Here is a 21,699-nt window from a genome sequence, read left to right on the forward strand (position 1 = left end):
GGTTCCTATTAAATCTTTCCCCCCTCGCCTTAAACCTTTGTCCTCTGGTTCTCTGGATGATCCTGGTCTTGTGCTGGATGATCCCGGTCTTTCCCATGAATAACAACAGTTTAGGTGACAGTCATCTCAAATAATGTTGTCGAGGGAGTTACAGGAATGAAGGATCAACCAAGTCCTGGTGTTGCATGATTTATAAGTGATGTGTTATATTTCTGTGCAGGTTCTGCTCAGGGGAAGAGATTGTAGGCTAACTAAAATGGAAACTAGTGGAAATGATATACTGGTGAATACGGCAGACCTCTGAAAACTTCAGAAAGGCTTTAGTGCAAAGTTCATGTTAATCATTCTGAATGAAATACACAGCTTTAATCATGTGATCAAATGAGGCCATTCTGCCCATCGAGTCTACTCCGCCTTCAATCATGGCTGATTTATCTTCCCCTCTCAACCCCATTCTCCTGCCTTTTTCCCTATAACCTTTGGCACCCTTACTAATCAAGAATCTGTCCATCTCCGCTTTAAAATTACCCGATGACGGCCTCCACAGCCATCTGTGGCAATGAATTCCCCAGATTCACCACCCTCTGATTAAAGAAATTCCTCCTTATCTTCATAAAGGTGCGTCCTTTTATTCCAACAAAACATGAAAGCCTCCATGGAAATCTCCACTGCTATTGAAAACATGGTTGCCATCTGCTGGAGGAACCCTCTACCTGCAACCAGTTATCGATAAAGGCAATTGTGTTAACCTTTAATTCAAAAAGTTAACTTGACTTGCAGCATCAAAAATATTGCCAATGCAGGTATTTCAGACAACTCATCTCTTAATAGTGAATTGATTGATTGCACCTCTCTTTCTCTCAAATGATTGAAGTGCAAGAGAAAAATGAAAGGAAAAAATGAACAATTTGGAGAGAAAAAATTACCAGTTTAAATTTTTTTTAAAGTAACTTGGGGAAAGGTGCTCTTCCATTTTCACATTGTCTTTTTAAGTTAATAACATTCTTTTAGCATGCAGCATAAATTTTCCTAAAATAGACAAGGCAACTCAATATATTAGCTGCTGTTAAACCAATCAGTAATACATAATCAGTGAGCATATGGTCTCTACATTCAACTTTACATCTGTATTTTAGCCTCCATATTGTTGATAAAAATAGTGGCATTCAAAGCACAGCATGAATGCCAAGAAAATGTTCTTCAATAGAAAATGATGGGTGATGTTTGTTAAGAACATAAACATGTGAACTGCCTCAATTGAACATATTGAAGGTGCTTTTATTTTACTTAAATGGAAGCAAAATTGTGGCTGAAATACTATCAATATAGAACTGACAGGCTAAAACATTAGATAAAAGGAATTGCAGATGCAGCTTTACCAAAAAAGTCACAAAGTGCTGGAGTAACTTAACAGACCAGGCAGCATCTCTGAAGAACACAGATAAGTCGCATTTCGGGCTGGGACCCTTCTTCAAAAACATTACATGTATATGGCTAAGCAAAAAAATGGCTAAAATTTTGCAGATTGAGAGTAAAATGGCAAATCCAATACACTGTTATTTCTCCGCACAATTCATAGATGTGATCAGAAATATCTAAGCATTTCCCATAGAACATAAGGAACACCGACAGCTCTTGCCTGAGTGGTGAGAATGAATGTTTTCAATCATTAACAGATGATGGGAACATGACTGGAGAATGCTTGTTAATAGCACATTTGTCTCAAATAAACTATAAACAGTCACAGCATCTAATAGAGTTGAGAGCAATTTATTGTAATGGCGAGTCCATCTTCTAAATCACTATTTATCTTGCCTGTATTCTTTGCAACTCTCCAAAACAGCTGCCTACTTTTGTGCTTTCACAAAGTTCCAATAAAACATTTATCTCTATTTCTTTTGAAAGCTGTAATAGTGTTATAGCGTGGAAACACTCTTCAGCCCAACTTGCCCACACCGACCAACATGTCTCACCTACTCGTTCCGCCTGCCAGCGTTTGGCCCATATCCCTCTAAAAATGTCGTATCCATGTACCTGTCTAATTGTTTCTTAAATGTTGCAATAGTCTCGGCCTAAACTACCTCCTCTGGCAGGTCATTCCATGCACCCACTATGTAAAATAGTTACCCCTCAGATTCCTATTAAATATTTCCCCCTCACCTGAAACATACTTCCTCTAGTTCTCGATTCCCCTACTCTGGGCAAGAAATTCTTTGCGCCTATCCGATCATGATTTTATCCACCTCTATAAGATCACCCCTCATTCTCCTGCACTCAACCTCTATATAGCTCATACCCTCGAGTCCTGGTAAGATCCTCGTAAAGCATTCCACTTTCACAAGTGAACATTACACACAATGTTTCAAATTTCACATGCAATAAAACTTTTAATTTCACACGCGTGTTTCATAGACATACATAGTTTCGGACTTTGTTGGTGCCAAACGAGCAGATCTTCCAGATTAATCGGATTTATCAACCGCACCCTTAATACAAAAACTTTTAATTCACCTTTTTGAGAATTTACAGTGAATTCGGTGAACTGAAAGGGAGTGCAGGAAATGTCACCCGATGAGGCAGGCAGCAAACTTTGGCATATGTTTTAATTTTGTTTGCAGTATCGGCACTTTCAAACTCTAACCATCCCTTTTCACTCTATCCTCTTGAGAATATTCCCTATCTGCACCAATGACTGAATCTGCTGATAGAGCCCATCATTTTTCATACCATAGCTATCTATCTATCTATTTATATATATATATGAGAGTTTTACAAATCGCAAATCGAAACTAAAACTCTCATCTTGTATATTTGTGGGTTAGTGGATATACTTGTTTTGTGGGTTTGTGGATATATTTGTTCCCGAAATACAACCGAAACAGCTCAACAATTTTAGGCCCACCTTACTGACCATTGGCCTACGGTTCAAATGGTTATATTTTAAAAGTTATTCACTTTTTAAACTTTAAAAATCACTTTTTAAACTTTAATAAATCCCTTTGCCACTTGCCCTTCACTTGCCCTGCGCAGCAATACCCCCGTGTTCTACGTCATAAAGGGAACCCAACGGGTCAGCGCCTGTGCAGTTGGGGCCAGTTGATCTAATACTTAAGATGGCCGCCTGATCTGCACGTGCGCTCAAAGCTTGCTAGTTGTCTGCCGGGGCTTCTTCCCGCTCAAAGTAACGGCCGTCGCCGTCGTGCTGCCGCAGCAGGAGAGGTTTGCACCCCACGGGTCGCTCTGGATGCCGCGATGGCCGCCCGGGGGCCAGGGTCAATGGCTCCCTCTCCCCTTTCCTCTCCCCCCTCGCCTGCCCCTGGCCCTGGGGGGAGGGGGGGGGTTCGCAGGAGAGGTTAGGACTCAATGACTCCACACCCGTCTAGTATTATCTTAAAGCCCTCTTCGATTTGCAAATCTTTATTCGATACGATGTACTTTAACTAATAAATCTTGGAATGTTTTCCTGTACTGTAGATATCTGAGAAGAGCAAGATTTTGTTGATGTAATGTACTATGGGGCTGTCACTCACCTTGTGCAAATTTCTCAAACCTCCCTGTGGGCAAGTTGCAAAGTCACATTGTTGGTATTGTTGAGGCACGTCTCCAGTCTGTACTCTCACCCAGAGAGCAGTGATTTTATCCTCAACCCAAAGAAGAGGTTCTTTCGTATGGGTTGGGAAAAAAAAAGTCATTTGGGACAGAAGTATGTTGAAATAAATATCTTCAGTTCGACAAACTCCTTAATCATCGTGTCTCATTTCACAGAAGCACACAAGAATGAACCAAATTATTATGTTTTTTATTACATGCCAGGGAAAATGTGAAAACACTGGAACCATCGTCATCGCTTTTCACCGGACGGTTTCACAAAGTCCTAATATTCCTCGTTCTTTACTCGCAGTACTACTGGAACTGAAGTGCAGGGGATCATTCCCAAGTCTGTGATTACCAAATCAACAAAATCAGGCGATGTCACGTCGTATACCAAGTTAAGAAGGCGCAATTTGGGATTTGCCTGCCAATCCTGAAGAGGAGTTCTTCCACGTCGGGTCACCAAAAGATCATCAGGGTCATCTGCAAAAGACCATTTTGAAAACTTGCAGTAATTGTTAACTACAAGTAATTGTATTTCAGCAGTCATTAAGCATTTTCAGATACCCAGAGTTCATGAAAAGCATTGCATTGCAAGTCAGTCATCTGGGTCCATCAGCTGATTCAGTCATTGATGCAAAAAGGGAATATTCTCAAGAGGATTGTGAGCAAATGGGTGGGGTTAACACAAGAATATCTGATTGCCACAATGTTTTTTCATATAAAATAATTATTTGAAGAAAAACACATTTTATCCTACTTATAATATATTTCATTGTAGGCACATAATCTTGTCTAGGTACAATTGTCGTTGATAGCACTGAGGTGGATTACTTAATATTTTTGTAAAAAATTAAGCATATGCTGATGTTACAAAATCAAACTTCACAGAGCTGGCAATAGTGAAAAAAAACCTTTGAAGTCACGTTTCAACCAAGTATCAATTTTTTAGTATTGCTCTCACTTTCAATAGGGACAACTGGATTTGGTGGGCAGAGGACGGCAAGTACGTTTCATGCCTTTAAGAAAATGGGTGCAATACATTGAATACAATGGGTGAAGAAATGGATTGAAAAGGTAGAAAGGAAAGACCCTTCAGCCCACAGGTCTGTGCCAAACATGAAAAACTGTCTATCCTACATTCTCACAATATGAAGTTCAGCAATGATGCTTTTTAAGTCTCCTCATTTAAAATAATAGATTAAAAACTTACCCAGTTCATTCGATACAAATGAATCTGTTTGAACTCTTTCACAAAACTTGTGTGTTTCACAGCATACCAGGACTGGTACATTGAATGCTTTTGCCACAAGAGCTATTTGTGATGTTCCCACACGTGACATCACATAACCATTAGCAAGAAGGGCATGGGCTCCCAAGAACACCTTAGAAACCTGTGTAAAAAAATGCAATGAATAGCTTAAAGGAAAAAAAATAATAATAATCGTCTCAATTAATTGATGCCAGTAAGGCAAGAACTTGTTGGCACTATTTAAACCCTGTACTAACTTTATCAACCACAGAAAAATGGGCACCCACATGAACGATACAATTTCTCTTGTATTTTCCAGACTGTGTAATGCATTTAATGTTGACAATAGACAATAGGTGCAGGAGTAGGCCATTTGGCCCTTCGAGCCAGCACCGCCATTCAATGTGATCATGGCTGATCATTCTCAATCAGTACCCCGTTCCTGCTTTCTCCCCATACCCCCTGACCGCTATCCTTAAGAGCTCTATCTAGCTCTCTCTTGAATGTATTCAGAGAATTGGCCTCCATTGCCCTCTGAGGCAGAGAATTCCACAGATTCACAACTCTCTGACTGAAAAAGTTTTTCCTCATCTCTGTTCTAAATGGCCTACCCCTTATTCTTAAACTGTGGCCCCTGGTTCTGGACTCCCCCAACATTGGGAACGTGTTTTCTGCCTCTAATGTGTCCAACCCCGTAATAATCTTATACGTTTCGATAAGATCCCCTCTCATCCTTCTAAATTCCAGTGTATACAAGCCTAGTCGCTCCAGTCTTTCAACATATGACAGTCCCACCATTCCGGGAATTAACCTAGTAAACCTACGCTGCACGCCCTCAATAGCAAGAATATCCTTCCTCAAATTTGGAGACCAAAACTGCACACAGTACTCCAGGTGCGGTCTCACTAGGGCCCTGTACAACTGCAGAAGGACCTCTTTGCTCCTATACTCAACTCCTCTTGTTATGAAGGCCAACATTCCATTGGCTTTCTTCACTGCCTGCTGTACCTGCATGCTTCTTTTCAGTGACTGATGCACTAGGACACCCAGATCACGTTGTACGTCCCCTTTTCCTAACTTGACACCATTCAGATAATAATCTGCCTTCCTATTCTTACCACCAAAGTGGATAACCTCACACCTATCCACATTAAACTGTATCTGCCAAGCATCCGCCCACTCACACAACCTGTCCAAGTCACCCTGCAACCTCTTAGCATCTTCCTCACAGTTCACACTGCCACCCAGCTTTGTATCATCTGCAAATTTGCTAATGGTACTTTTAATCCCTTCATCCAAATAGCTGCGGTCCCAACACCGAGCCTTGCAGTACCCCACTAGTCACTGCCTGCCATTCTGAAAGGGACCCATTTATCCCCACTCTTTGCTTTTTGTCTGTCAACCAACTTTCTATCCATGTCAGTACCCTACCTCCAATACCATGTGCTCTAATTTTGCCCACCAATCTCCTATGTGGGACCTTGTCGAAGGCTTTCTGAAAGTCGAGGTACACCACATCCACCGGCTCTCCCCTGTCAATTTTCCTAGTTACATCCTCAAAAAATTCCAGTAGATTAGTCAAGCATGATTTCCCCTTCGTAAATCCATGCTGACTCGGAACGATCCTGTTACTGCTATCCAAATGCTCCGCAATTTCGTCTTTTATAATTGACTCCAGCATCTTCCCCACCACTGATGTCAGATCACTGAAAGTCAATTCAGCAATACTGAGATCTAAAGTAAAGTTAAGGAGAAGAATACTAAATGCTCTCTTTGCTTGTCTTTCTTGCTCCAGCTCCATTTGTTTCAGGTCTTCTGACTTCCAATTATATCTTTCAGTGGATCAGTTGTAATTCTGTGTTTTTCCGTTATGCTTTCTGCACTCTTAACATTCCATTTTTCACAAGTCCATCTCTTCTTACTTGAATCATATACATATTTTTATAAATGTATTCTATCTTTTTGCCGGTATTCCTTTTTTTAGCTCGTTGCATTTCTCACTGCTGGAAAAGAAGCATTACCAAACATGCACTAATATCTTTCTCAGATTTGAAATCGCAACCAACTGCACCTTAATATTTTTCCCTCAGAAAACTACACAACAGATAGAGCCCGAGAAAACTCCTCAGAAGCTAACTATGGAGAATTTAAATATGTTCACCTATAGATCCAATTTGCTGGTTATGCAGCTAAAAATATTTCACTGACCTAGGCTAAGTAAAATAGAGGAAACTGTGTTTCGAGTTACTTCTGTTTCATAACACAATTAACCTCCTGGCCTATAGTGTCAGTAAATGAAAAAATTCTAAAAACTGCAAATGCTAAAAATTTGCAAACAAAAATGCTGAGTGGTCTCAGCGTTTTTCTAGTTTTGATCCTTTAGTATCAGCTACATAACTTAAATACAATGGGAATCCCTCTTATATTTATTTATTTTGTAGAGTTGTTTGTGTTCTACTACTTTTGCCTATGTTCACATGTATTAATAATTCAATTTTCCAAACAGGATTTTTATAATAAGACAGCCATTTCTTAACGATAAATAGATAGCAAAGAATTTAATAGCGCACCTCAGGCAGAATATAGGACACAGCACCAATAAGAACATAGGTGCAGTGAATCCCATTCTTTACTAGTCTCCGGAGTGTCTCTCTTCCTTCTAGTTTAGGCCTGCTGTCCACCACTACTACCTTGAACTTTTTCCGCTTGTGGGCATCACAAAGGATGGAGGTTACTAACGAAGAACTGAGAAAAGAAAATGAACTTTTTAAAAAGGGATCACAAAATGCTGGAGTAACTCAGCGGGTCAGGCAGCATCTCTGGAGAGAAGGAATCGAGACCCTTCTTCAGACTGATTTAAATATGTTCAGCTATAGATCCAATTTGCTGGTTATCCAGCTAAAAATATTTCACTGACCTAGGCTAAGTAAAATAGAGGAAACTGTGTTTTGAGTCACATCCGTTTCATAACACAATTAACCTCCTGGTCAGTAAATGAAAAATTTCTAAAAACTGCAAATGCTAAAAATTTGCAAACAAAAATGCTAAGTGTTCTCCGCGTTTAACTTGCCGCTCATTAAAAAGGGAAATCATTTACATTGTTTTGCAATTTACATCTCAGTGACACAAAGGAACATAAGAAACAGCCATGATGGCCCAAATGGCTTTCCTCTATGCTGTTTGATTCTATCATTCATGCTTCCATTTTTCAGCAAGTGTAATAAACTTCAGTCAAATCAAGTGTTGTCATTCAATACTCCTATTTTGTGCAGCAAAACCTCCTCAAGTCACACATCATTTCCCCCATGGAGGCAGCCCTTCTCCAAAAATGCAACTACCTCCCAGGTTGTTGGTGCTACTTTCATTAACATTTTTGGACAGTGAGAGAGGAACATGGTGGATTCTAATATGTTCGAAAATATTAAATGAGCAAATGTATTTAAAGCATTTAAATGTATTTAAATGTATTTAAAATGAGTAAATGAGCAAATGTCTGAAGAAGGGTCTCGACCCAAAACGTCACCCATTCCTTCTCTCCTGAGATGCTGCCTGACCTGCTGAGTTACTCCAGCATTTTGTGAATAAATATATTTAAAGAGTAGTTAACCATTAGAACATAGAACAGTGCAGCACAGGAACAGATCCAGAGCAGGTAATTTCAAAACCCTTCGGGGCCAGCCTGCAACACATACCTTCAAGGTCGGCAGAGAAGCGGCAGGTGAAGGAGCGAGTGCGGGGATTGGCTGCAGAAGTTAAAGCCTTGGTGAGTTTTTGCCAGAGCGGGTCATTTAAAAACCGGTAACCAAATTTCTAAATGAGCTAATTGGTTAATTGAACAGTAAGTAAAAGTAGGGCTTGCTCTAGGGGGAGCAGCCTGTTGGGGAGTGGCCTTGTTGTGGTGAAGTGCCTTGGTGGGTAAAGTGCAAGTCTTTGGCTCAAGTCTTAAGTGCCTTGGTGAGTAAAGTGTGAGTCTTTGGCGAGGAGGCTGAGGCAAGGAGGCTGAGGCAATTTTGTCTCGAAATTTGTGATTTTTTTGTCCACTTAAGAAATGGCAGGCAAGTTGGTACAGTGTGTTTCTTGCAGGATGTGGGAAGTCAGGGACACCGTTAGTGCTTCTCACAACTACACCTGCAGAAATTGTGTCCAGCTGCAGCTCTTGAATGAACGTGTTGGGGAACTGGAGTAGCAGCTGGATGACCTCAGGGCCAGCAGGAAAACGAGTGTTTACTTTTGTATGCGAATAGAAGGAGCTTGACGTTGATTCTGTACCGTACTGGGAGCCAGTGGAGAGAGGCCAGAATCGGGGTGATGGGGTTCCTTTTACGCGTTTTCGACCAATTGCAGGCGGGACAGGGATGATTGGCTGATCCCAGTGTATAGGGAGTTGCAGTAGTCTAGGCGGGAGGAAATGAATGCGTGGATGATTTTTCAAGATTGTCAAATTGGAGGAATTGTTTGATTTTAGCTATGGTACGAAGCTGGAAGAAACTGGCTTTTACCAGAATTGACGTTTGTCAAACTTTAATGCAGAGTCAAATATCACGCCAAGGTTTTTGACATGCGGTTTGACTAGGAAGGATAGGCTTCCAAGGCTCCCTGTTATCATTTTGATGGAGTCGGGGGGGGGGGGGGGGGGGGGGGAATAGGATGACCTCAGACCTGCTCTCGTTTAGTTGAAGGAAGTTCTGTGCCATCCAACATTTTATGTCCTCAAGGCAGTGCATGAGGCTGATGAAATTTGACTGGTTGTTTGGTTTCAGGGGGAGATAAAGCTGTGTGTCATCCGCATAGCAGTGGAAAGAAATGCCGTGCCTTTGAATGATTTGGCCGAGGGGTTGCATGTACAGAGAGAAGAGAATGGGGTGGAGCCTTGTGGAACCCCGCAGGAGAGGCTAGCTGGGGAAGAGGAAAAATTGCATATGTTGATGGAGAAACTCCTATTTTTGAGGTAGGAAACGAACCAGCTCAGGGCAGTGCCATCAACGCCAACCCCGTACCGGAGACGGTCAATTAGGATGGTGTGGTCCACTGTATCGAACGCTGTGCTGAGGTCGAGAAGGAGCAAGATTGCACAGTCGCCAGTGTTGATGGCGAGAAGCAGGTCGTTGTGTACCTTCAACAAGGCAGACTCTGTGCTGTAGTGGGCCCTGAAACCTGACTGGAAACTTTCCAGGATGGTATTTTGGTGTAGTAAGGCAGTAGTTGATTTGGAATTACCGTTTCAAGGACTTTTGACAGGAATGGTAGTTTGGAAATGGGTCTGTAGTTGCTAGGCAAGGTGGGGTCTAGGTTAGGTTTTTTTCAGGATGGGCTGGACCACCGCGTGCTTGAAACAAGTTGGAACGGTGCCAGTGGCCAGAGAACTGTTGATGATAGAGAGGATGCTGGTGATATAGGCCGGTGAGCTTAACATCTGTCGTTGGTAAGTTACTGGAGAGTATTCTGAGGGATAGGTTCTACAGGCAATTGGATGGGCAAGGGCTGATTACAGATAGTCAGAGGACATAGGTTCAAGGTAAAGGGGAAAAGATTTAATAGGAATCCGAGGGGTAACATTTTCACACAAAGGGTGGTGGGAGTATGGAACAAGCTGCCAGAGGAGGTAGTTGAGGCTGGGACTATTCCATCATTTAAGAAACAGTTAGACAGGTACATGGATAGGACTGGTTTGGAGGGATATGGACCAAACAATAGACAATAGGTGGAGGAGGCCATTCGGCCCTTCGAGCCAGCACCGCCATTCAATGTGATCATGGCTGATCATTCTCAATCAGTACCCCGTTCCTGCCTTCTCTCGATATCCCCTGACTCCGCTATCCTTAAGAGCTCTATCCAGCTCTCTCTTGAATGCATTCAGAGAATTCGCCTCCACTGCCTTCTGAGGCAGAGAACTCCACAGATTCACAACTCTCTGACTGAAAAAGTTTTTCCTCATCTCAGTTCTAATTGGCCTACCCCTTATTCTTAAACTGTGGCCCCTTGTTCTGGACTCCCCCAACATTGGGAACATGTTTCCTGCCTCTAACGTGTCCAACCCCTTAATAATCTTATACGTTTCGATAAGATCTCCTCTCATCCTTCTAAACTCCAGTGTATACAAGCCTAGTCGCTCCAGTCTTTCAACATATGACAGTCCCGCCATTCCGGGAATTAACCTAGTAAACCTACGCTGCACGCCCTCAATAGCAAGAATTGAAGAACGAAGGCAAGTGGGACGAGTGTGGCTGGGACAGTGTTGGCCGGTGTGGGCAAGTTGGGGCGAAGGGCCTGTTTCCACACTGTATCACTCTATGACAGCAAATCGAGTAAAACTGACCTATTTCTGTACATAACCAGTTTGGTTTTCATTTTCCGTGGGGAGGAGAGGAAGGTGGGGTGGATAATACTTTCTGTAGCTGCTATAACATTTCTAGAACAACACTGAACATGGGCAAATGTTTTAGTACTTATTGTAACTTACCATGCGTACACCAGAATGACATCACCTTCATTAATCTTCTCAAAAGCAGATTTTGATATAGCTTCCGCAGCCAAATGAATCTTCTCCTTTACATATTTATCTATACATTCAAACAATATGGCTTTTGCCTAGAAGTAATACAGGAGGTCATGTTGTAGACAGATTGGAAGAAATAATTATCCTTACATCAAAACTGAAGCAATAAATCCTCATGAATTGCCAATTAAAGCAAATAGAAGGATGTGCATTATGTCCAGATCCTCTTTCAAAAAGGTCAAAAGCAAACAATAATGTAGAAACAAGGAATTGCTGATGGTGATTTACAAAAAAGGACACAAAGTGCTGTAGTTACACAGTGGGTCAGGCAGCTTCCCTGAAGAACGTAGTTAGGCAAATTTCCCGCTTCAGGACCCTTCAGACTCCTGAAACTTTGCCTATCGATGTTCTCCAGAGATGCTGCCTAACTGAGTTACTCCAGCATTTTGAGTCCGTTTTCAGACAAGAATAAGCTTTTAAACAACTCATTGTTCTAGATTTAACTAAAATGATGCAGCATACATAGAATACATTGTGGGATCCTAAATTATGACACCAAGTCATAACAGGGTAATGCAGAATGAGCCCAGGAAAAATACTAGAGGTAGAACTATCCCAAATACAAGTGCGCTCTTGAAAATATGTTCCAATCAAAGGAGGAATCAATAAACAAGATGAATCAGTTAATCCGGTGCGGTAGTAAGAGAAACTTGCTACTTTCATGCATTCCATCTTATTTAAGTGGAATATATTTAGTATGAACTCGTCCTACCAGATCCATACAATTTGACCAAATATTGGCTGCTTGACAACCAAAATACATCATGTGAACGCATGCACAAAACTGATTAAATCAGCCCAGTAGTGAGCTTGTCTGCTCACGTATCTGCAATGACCTTTCCAAAACAGAGCCATGAATCTGCCTGTGTCAAAGGGTTTTAAAAACTTTATATAAACAAATTAGGGAAGTCAAGCAAACATATTTATCCGATGAAAGCTTCCTGTGCATAAGCAAATCCACCCATCTAATTCCATCCCCAAGGCCAGAAAATGATGGATTGGCGTCAGCATGGACATCTGACAACAGAAAGTTCTGCCAAGTCATCCCATTGAAAATACCACAGTCAATAGGGATGGAGAGAGATCTGCGATAGCAACTGGGTGGTGCCAAAATGAGTGGGAAAAGTGTTTAAATATATATTTATGTGTGTGTGTGTGTGTGTGTATATATATATATACAGAATGAGCCCAGGGAACATACAAATAGAACTATCCCTAATACAAGTGCTCAGTGTATGTGTATATAATATATATGTATATATATACGAGCACACACGCATGCACACAGATACAGAATAGCACAGCAGTTCAGCCCACAATTGAACGTGACCTGGGTTCAATTCTATCCTTCAGCGCTGTTCATGTGGAGTTTACACTTTTTCTGTGACCACATGGATCCATCCAGTACGCTCCAGTTTCCTGCCACATGCCATAGATGTACCAGTAGGTTAATTGTGTAGGAAAATAACTGCAGATGCTGGTACCAATCAAAGGTATCACAAAATGCTGGAGTAACTCAGCAGGTCAGGCAGCATCTCAAGAGAGAAGGAATAGGTAACGTTTCCGCTCGAGACCCTTCTTCAGACTGATGTCAGGGGGGGCGGGACAAAGAAAGGATATAGGTGGAGACAGGAAGACAGAGAGAACTGAGAAGTGGGGAGGGGAATAGAGGGACAGAGGAACTATCTAAAGTTGGAGAAGTCAATGTTCATACCGCTGGGCTGTAAGCTGCCCAAGCGAAATATGAGGGTGCTGTTCCTCCAATTTCCGGTGGGCCTCACTATGGCACTGGAGGAGGCCCATGACAGAAAGGTCAGACTGGGAGTAGGAGGGGGAGTTGAAGTGCCAGAGTGGGAGGGGGAGTTGAAGTGTCCGACTGGGAGTGGGAGGGGGAGTGGAAGTGTTTCAGACTGGGAGTGGGAGGGGGAAGTTGAAGTGTTTCAGACTGGGAGGGCGAGACCAAACTCAGGCTCAGCCATCGTTTCGCTCAACACCTTCACTCAGTCCGCCTTAACCAACCTGACCTCCCGGTAGCTGAGCACTTCAACTCCCCCTCCCATTCTTTCTTTGTCCCGCCCCCCCCCCCGACATCAGTCTGAAGAAGGGTCTCCACCCGAAACGTCACCCATTCCTTCTCTCCTGAGATGCTGCCTGGCCTGCTGAGTTACTCCAGCATTTTGTGATACCAGTAGGTTAATTGGCCACTCTGAATTACCACAAGCATAAGTGGTGAATACTAAGAGAATCAGGGTGAGCTAGTACACATGTGAAAGAGAACAAGTTACAAGTTAGTAAGTGTCTGAAGAAGGGTCTCAAACCAAAAAGTCATCTATTCCTTTTCTCCAGAGATGATGTCTGACCCACTGAGTTACTCCAACTTTTCGTGTCTATCTTCGGTGTAAACCAGCAATGGTAGTTCCTTCCTACAGCTAATAAGTGTAGGAATTGGATTACTCTGAGAGCTGGATTAAACTCAAATGGCCAAATACATAGAAGATAGGTGCAGGAGTAGGCCATTCGGCCCTTCGAGCCAGCACCGCCATTCAATGAGATCATGGCTATTTATCCACAATCAGTACCCCGTTCCTGCCTTCTCCCCATATCCCTTGATTCCGCTCGACCTAAGAGCTCTATCTAACTCTCTTTTGAATGCATCCTGTGAATCGGTCTCCACTGCCTTCTGAGGCAGAGAATTAAACAAATTCACAATGCTCTGGGTGAAAAGGTTTTTCCTCCTCTCAGTTCTAAATGGCCTACTCCTTATTCTTAAACTGTGACCCCTGGTTCTGGACTCCCCCTACATCGGGAACATGTTTCCTGCATCCAGTGTGTCCAATCCCTTAATAATTTTATGTGTTTCTATAAGATCCCCTCTCATCCTTCTAAATTCCTATGAATAGAAGCCCAGTCGTTCCATTCTTTCATCATATGACAGTCCCGCCATCCCGGGAATTAACCTCGTGAACCTATGCTGCACTCCCTCAATAGCAAGAATGTCCTTCCTCAAATTGGGAGACCAAAACTGCACACAATACTGCAGATGTGGTCTCACCAGGGCCCTGTACAACTGCAGAAGGACCTCTTTGCTCCTATACTCAAATCCTCTCGTGATGAAGGCCAACATGCCATTCGCTTTCTGCATGTACCTGCATGCTTACTTTCAGTGACTGATGTGCAGACACCCAGTCGTTGCACTTCCCCTTTTCCTAACCTGACACCATTCAGATAATAATCTACCTTCTTGTTCTTGCCACCAAAGTGGATAACCTCACATTTATTCACATTATACTGCATTTGCCATGCATCTGCCCACTCACACAACCTATCCAAGTCACCCTGCATCCTCATAGCATCCGCTTCACAGTTCACACTGCCACCCAGCTTTGTGTCATCTGCAAATTTGCTAATGTTACTTTTAATTCCGTCATCTAAATCATTTATATATATTGTAAAAAGCTGCGGTCCCAGCACCGAGCCTTGCGGCACCCCACTAATCACTACCTGCCATTTTGAAAGGGACACGTTAATTCCTACTCTCTGTTTCCTGTCTGCCAACCAATTTTCTATCCATGTCAATATCCAATACCCTATCTGAAAGTCCAGATACACTGGCTCTCCCTTATCCATTTTACTTGTTACATCCACAAAAAATTCCAGAAGATTAATCAAGCAAGATTTCCCCTTCGTAAATCCATGCTGACTTGGACCGATCCTGTTACTAGTATCCAAATGCGCCGCTGTTACATCTTTAATAATTGACTCTAGCATCTTCCCCATCACTGATGTCAGGCTAACTGGTCTATAATTCCCTGCTTTCTCTCTCCCTCCTTTCTTAAAAAGTGGGATAACATTAGCTACCCTCCAATCCACAGGAACTGATCCAGTATCTATAGAACATTGGAAAATGATCATCAATGCGTCCACAATTTCTAGAGCGACCTCCTTCGAGTACCCTGGGATGCAGTCCACCAGGCCCTGGGGATTTATCATCCTTCAGTTTCATCAGTCTACCCAACTTCATTTCCTGACTCATGTGAATTTCCTTCAGTTCCTTCATCACCCTAGATCTTCTGTCCCCTAGTACATTTGGGACATTGCTTCTGTCTTCAATAAGGAAGACACAAACAAAGTACTTGTTCAACTCGTCTGCCATTTCCTTATTCCCCATAATAAATTCACCTGTTGCTGTCTTTATGGGACCCACATTTGTCTTAACTAATCTTTTTCTTTTCACATACCTAAAGAAGCTTTTACTATCCTCCTTTATATTCTTGGCTAGCTTACCTTCGTACTTTCAGGTTTTCTCCCCATATTGCCTTTTTAGTTACCTTCTGTTGTTCTTTAAAAGTTTCCCAATACTCTGGCTTCCCGCTCATCTTTGCTATGTTGTACGTCTTCTCTTTTAGTTTTATACTGTCCTTGACTTCCCTTGTCACCTACGGTTGCCTCTTACTCCCCTTAGAATCTTTCCTCCTCTTTGGAATGAAATGATCCTTCATCTTCTGGATTATTCCCAGAAATTCCTGCCATTGCTGTTCCACCGCCATCGCTGCTAGGATCCTTTTCCAGTCGACTTTGGCCAGATCCTCCCTCATGCCTTCATTGACCCCTTTGTTCAACTGCAATACTGATGCTTCTGATTTTACCTTCTCCCTCTCAAATTGCAGGTTAAATCTTATCATATTATGGTCACTACCTCCGAATGGTTCCTTTACCTTGAGTTCCCTTATCAAATCCGGTTCATTAGACAACACTAAATCCAGAATTGCCTTCTCCCTGGTTGGCTCCAGTGCAAGCTGCTCTAAGAATCCATCTCGGAGGCACTCTACAAACTCCCTTTCTCGGGGTCCAGGACCAACCTAATTTTTCCAGTCTACCTGCATATTGAAATCTCCCATAACCACCGTAGCATTACCTTTGTTACATGCCAATTTTAACTCCTGATGCAACTTGCACCCTATATCCAGGCTACTGTTTGGGGGCCTGTAGATAACTCCCATTCGGGTCTTTTTGCCCTTACAATTTCTCAGTTCTATCCACAATGACTCTACATCTTCTGATTCTATGTCACCCCTCGCAAAGGACCGAATTTCATTCCTTACCAACAGAGCCACCCCACCCCCTCTGCCTTTTCGAGGAATGATCTCCTTTTATATAAAGAAATACTTTCTGGTCACCGGCTGCAGTTTTTAAATGCTCATATTAATACTAAAAATTACTTTAGTAAAAAACTAAAGTAGGTAAGAAATGAATATTTGAACATCCCGATCAGACACCTGTTTGAGACTTAAGGGCCTGTCCCAGTTGGGCGATTTTTAAGGCGACTGCCGGCGACTAGGCTGTCGCCGCACGTTCGCCGCGGTGTCCCCGGCATGATCGTGAGTAGTGTCCAATGAGACTTAGCAGATCTCGGGTGGTCGCGGAAAATTGATCGTGTTCTAAATTTTTTGGCGACAGCTGGCTTGTCACCAATGATCGTAGCTTGTCGTGGGCGCTGTCGCAGGTTGTTGCCAGGTGTGGTAGGTTGTCGCCAGTGCTGAGGACAGATGAATTTCATTGGCGACTACCAACGTCAACCAGTGACAGGTACCAGGATCAGGAGAAGATAAGTTGCGACAGGAACTGTCAAAACCCGTCCACAGAAGTTCAGCTGCAACAGCCAGCTGTGGAATGGGGGCGGAGACCGCGATGCTGTCAAAGGGGGGCGGACCTAACCATACCGACAGCAAGGTCCGGCCAGACCACTTTTTAGGTTTATTTTGTAATTGTTTGAAGTTTAAAAAAAAAAGATTTTTGCGTGTAGTTATCCACCTTTCATAGGAATATAGTTTGTTTGAATAAAGTAGATTTTGGACATTTAAAAAAAAAAATTGGGAGTCTGAAGTTATTGCATTTCTATGGCATCTTTTTCAAATATTCTAGTTTCATCTATTTTGACCAATGAAATAAACACTGACACAGGCATTGCACTGCTTTTAAAAGAGAACTCTTTTCATTTATTTAGATCAATGAAGCAAACACAAAGACAAGCAATTCACTGCATTGAAAGGCAAAGTCTTTTCATTTATTTCCATCATTGAAACAAAACCAACAAAACCAATGCACTGCATCAAAAAATAAACTCTTTTGGGAGGGTGTGGGGGGCACTGAAAAGGGGCTTGGGTTGTGGTCTTTTGGGGGCTCTCTTCCTGGAGTGGTGGACCTCTGCTTGTGGAGTGGGCTGTTTGCTGCTGGTCTTCAGGTAATGTCATTCTGCCATGGTACGCTGCCTAGTTCGGAGTTACTAACAAACCCCGAGAAGGTAGATTGGCAATGACAGCATCTTTGATCCGTGTCTTGATCTTTTGTGGAACGAATTGAGCAGAGGTTCCCAAAGCTTTTCATTAAAGTAGCACAGTGGCGTGTGTGTGCAGAATGTGAAGAGATATGCTGTTGTGGACATCGTGTTCTTAAATGGGACAGACTCGATCTAGTCTACGTATTTCCATCTGACGACACCAAATCACCCCACTCTCAATATTCACTGTGCCTCCAAGGGCCCGTGTACATAAAACCGAAGCAAATGCCGAGGCGCGTTTAGTTATAACTGCTCGGCAAAATCCAAACTTTCACAATTTAGAGCATGTCCACGGGCCTATATGATATTTATATATCATTTATTTCATATCCGTTTTTCATATCCTTTTAAAAAATTCTGCCAGTCTTCTTTTAACTTCACGACAACCCAATACTTCTCGAAATGTATGATTAATGGTCAGATCACTTAAACTAATCGGCGGGGAGAACCCAAATGCAGAAGGGACAAGTACCAGTAAAATTAACAACCAAAGTCGGAGCATTAGACGGATGCCAAGTAAAGCGAGAGGTTATTTGGAATCAGGGGACTGCTAATCCCAAATACTTGCAGGTTTGTAGGTCAATGTGCATCTGTAAAATTGCTCCTAGTGTTGGCAATGGATGGGAAAGTGGGGTAACATATAACCGATGTGAATGGGTGATCGAGTGTCGGCGCGGACCCGGTGGGCCGAAGTGTCTGTCCCCATGATGTAGCTTTTAATCATTCAATCAATCTGCAGGGGGAGGGCAGATGGGGGGGGGGGCGGAGAAGCGATGTATCGGCGGTGTCTTTCACTGCCACAAAGTCTGTGATTTTCACCTCTTAAATGTAAAACCCAAGTGGTCATTAGTGAATTTCCACCGAGCCATGAAGCGATGTGGCTTGATGCTGCTGAACCTCACTCGTTGAGACATTCACCACTTAAACGGGGCGTCCACTTGCCATGGCAGATCCCGCTATCCAAGAAACTCGTTGTGTATTCATCTTGTCCCCCGCACCGCAAATTCAGCACTGCCCTGTCTTACACTCAATCCATAAACTTTTTTTTTGTAATGGGAAAATCAGAGTTATTGCATTTAAAAAACAAATTGACCTAGCTGCCAAAGAATGTGTAAACAAAATAAAACTGAAGTGTGACTTTTTAATCTTCAGTTGGCATTAAGGGTGCTATAGGAACTTGTAAGACGGGCAGAAAAAAAAGATGTGTCCAGGGCCATATGTTTACTTCGAATGTGCGAAATTCTAAATGGCAAAACATTTAACAGCATCTTTGGCACATAATTACACGGAGTGTTTAAGTGCAGATTGACGTCGGTTGTCATAGTCCCTGTCGTAGTGGACGTCCTGGGTCGCGAAGACTGGGTTGCCGGTTGTCGGCAGCTTGCCGTCACCTAGGTGGTAGGTTGTCGTAGCTTGTCGTGGGCATTGTCGTGGTCATTGTCGTAGACATTGTCGTCGGGTAAAGAAAATTTAAGGTTTTCGGCGATCTGCTACGACTTTGACAGTCGCCGGCAGTCGCCTTAAAAATCGCGTAACTGGGAAAGGCCCTTTAAGCAATCCTTTTTCTTTCCCTCAGCAACATAACACATGTTGGAACACATTTGCTTCAGCAAAATTTTTCTCCAATGACATTTGGGTAATGATTTTTTCCTTCCTATTCAAAGCAAATGTCAATTGCCCACAAGCTAAAACATGTAGGTTGCAAAGCTGTACTCTTTTGATAAAGTAGCCTAATTGGAGGGTTTCAGCATTTAAATAGTATTAAGCATTGATGCATGTGGATATGTAGGGAATGGAGGGGCATGGATCATGTGCAAGCAGATGAGATTACTTTATTATGGCATCTTGTTTGGCACAGGCTTGTTCCTGCACTGTACTTTTCTGTGTTCTATTTCTATATAAACAAGATAATAATTCTGCATGTTCACATTGTGAAAATACATTGAGGATTGGCAACTAGATTTATTTTTGACTCGAATAAATAAGTCTTGAAAAGTCGAACTGGACATAGAATCAATACTTAATGAATTCTCGACCCGAAACGTCATCTATTCCTTGTCTCCAGATACATCTTATGAGTTGAGACTTTTTCTCTGCTGAAAAGTTAAATTCCATTCATAATCTGTCTTAAGTCCAATCAGCATTTCTGAAATTGAAAGTACCTCTGCTTTTCCTCTAAAAATAAATGTGTAAAGTAATATTCTCACCTCATCTTCTCTCTTGCTTCCGGCAATATTTGAGATTTCCTTTTTTATGAACTTTATAGCATTGCCCATACTTGCTGAGAGTGATCGACACTGATTCAAAAAACTTGAAGAGAAAAACACATAATCAACAAACAAAAAACTTAAACTATTAATTTTCAACGAAGATTATGCTGGCTAGTATGCCCCCCTCCCCCCACCACCCTACGGCTCCACAATTCACAACTCTTGAATGTTTTTGGCTCACACCTTCTGTTTTTTTCATCTCTAGCCTTTGTCCAACCATCTGCCTATCAAAATCCCCACTCCATGCATTCCTGTGTTCACCTGCTATGCTTTGTCCCACCTCTCCTCTCTTCCAGCTTTCTTCCCCTCCCACATCAGTCTGAAGAAGGGCCCCGATTCGAAACGTTCATGTCCTCCAGGAATGCTGCCTGAACCACTAAATTACTCCAGCAGGTCAGGCAGCATCTCAGGAGAGAAGGAATGGGTGACATTTCGGGCCTGACCTGCTGAGTTACTCCAGCATTTTGTGAATAAGTTACTCCAGCAATTTGTGTCTGTCTTTTTTTACAAAGCAGCGCCTGCAGTTCCTTGTTTCTAATATTAATGAATGCACCTAATTCTCCCCTCCTGTTCCCCTTCTACTTACATTCCTTCTTCTAGCATCACAATTCGCAACTCTTCAATCCTTTCATACCATACCTTGTCTTTTCATCTCTGGCCTTTGTCCAACCATCTCCCTATCAAAACCTCCCTCACCTGTATCCACCTATTTCTTGCCAGGATTTGTCCAGCCCCTCCTCTCTTCTAGTTTTCTTACCCTCATCCTCCACCTCAATCAGTCTGAAGAAGGGTCCCAAACAGAAACATAATTTATTCGTGTTCTCCAAAGATGCTGCCTGACCCGCTGAGTAACCCAACACTCTGTCTCTTTTAATGAGTATTCAATAAAGAAATACCTGATGTACGGTTTGAGTTTATTGACCAAATCTCTGGACAACTCTTCATTGGGTGGAGTTGAGTAATCATGGATAACCTGAAGAAAGGCAGCAAAAGCTAGTCACTAATTGTATTTGAAAAATAACACCAAATACAAGAAAAACACAAATAGCCAACTAGTTTTATCAAGATAATGCAGACCCGCCCCCCTCATTTTGTTTGTTCTAGATACACAGAATTTGATAATATATTGATCTAAACTCAAAGTGTTGCTCTGCTCTGGTACTGTTCACAGATGAAATGTTATCAAACGTTGGATGGAACAAAAATGCCACAGCAAATAGCTGCATATTTTGAAAGTCACACTGGTGGGTCTCTTGTCTTCAGCAAATGATAACCACAAGATCATAGCAACAATATAAATTCAAATACTGTGTGGATATAGTCAATGCTTTTACTAATTTTACCCCAAATAAAAAATAATATGGTTTCACATCAATAGTTTTGTTCTCTTCTGTAATTTAATCTCCCTGTGTACCACTATAATAGATTTATTTTTAAACTGCAGATGCTGAATATCTGAAACAAAAACAGAAAATGATGGAATCATTCATCAGGTCAAATCAGCATTCTATGGAAAGAAAAATCAAATCTACATATTTCTAATAATGCGTCTTCGACCTGGGAAAGTAAGAAAATTAGTTTATTTTACATTTTGGAAAGGGTGGGGGTGTGATAATTCGCACACAGGAGGAGGCCAGAATTGTCATGGTAATATGTTGTTTATGAAGCCATCTGGCTGATAACTTAGTGAAGG

General features: G+C 42.2%; 1 protein-coding gene across 1 annotated transcript in view; it reads right to left on the bottom strand.

Annotated features, from left to right (window-relative positions):
• Positions 1 to 1,257: 1,257 nt before the first annotated feature.
• The window catches only part of eif2b4 (eukaryotic translation initiation factor 2B, subunit 4 delta), a 47,201-nt gene continuing 26,759 nt past the window's right edge, over positions 1,258 to 21,699 (bottom strand). Inside the window, exons 8-13 of the mRNA XM_078399720.1 lie at positions 20,903 to 20,979; positions 19,944 to 20,046; positions 11,304 to 11,431; positions 7,414 to 7,588; positions 4,805 to 4,985; positions 1,258 to 4,074 (exon numbers count right to left, since the gene is read on the bottom strand). Coding sequence (XP_078255846.1) covers positions 3,875 to 4,074; positions 4,805 to 4,985; positions 7,414 to 7,588; positions 11,304 to 11,431; positions 19,944 to 20,046; positions 20,903 to 20,979 — 864 coding nt within the window. The 3' untranslated portion in view covers positions 1,258 to 3,874. The remainder of the gene's footprint in view (positions 4,075 to 4,804; positions 4,986 to 7,413; positions 7,589 to 11,303; positions 11,432 to 19,943; positions 20,047 to 20,902; positions 20,980 to 21,699) is intronic.

Source organism: Rhinoraja longicauda, chromosome 5 (genome assembly GCF_053455715.1).
Source record: "Rhinoraja longicauda isolate Sanriku21f chromosome 5, sRhiLon1.1, whole genome shotgun sequence".
In the NCBI taxonomy this organism is placed as follows: domain Eukaryota; kingdom Metazoa; phylum Chordata; class Chondrichthyes; order Rajiformes; family Arhynchobatidae; genus Rhinoraja; species Rhinoraja longicauda.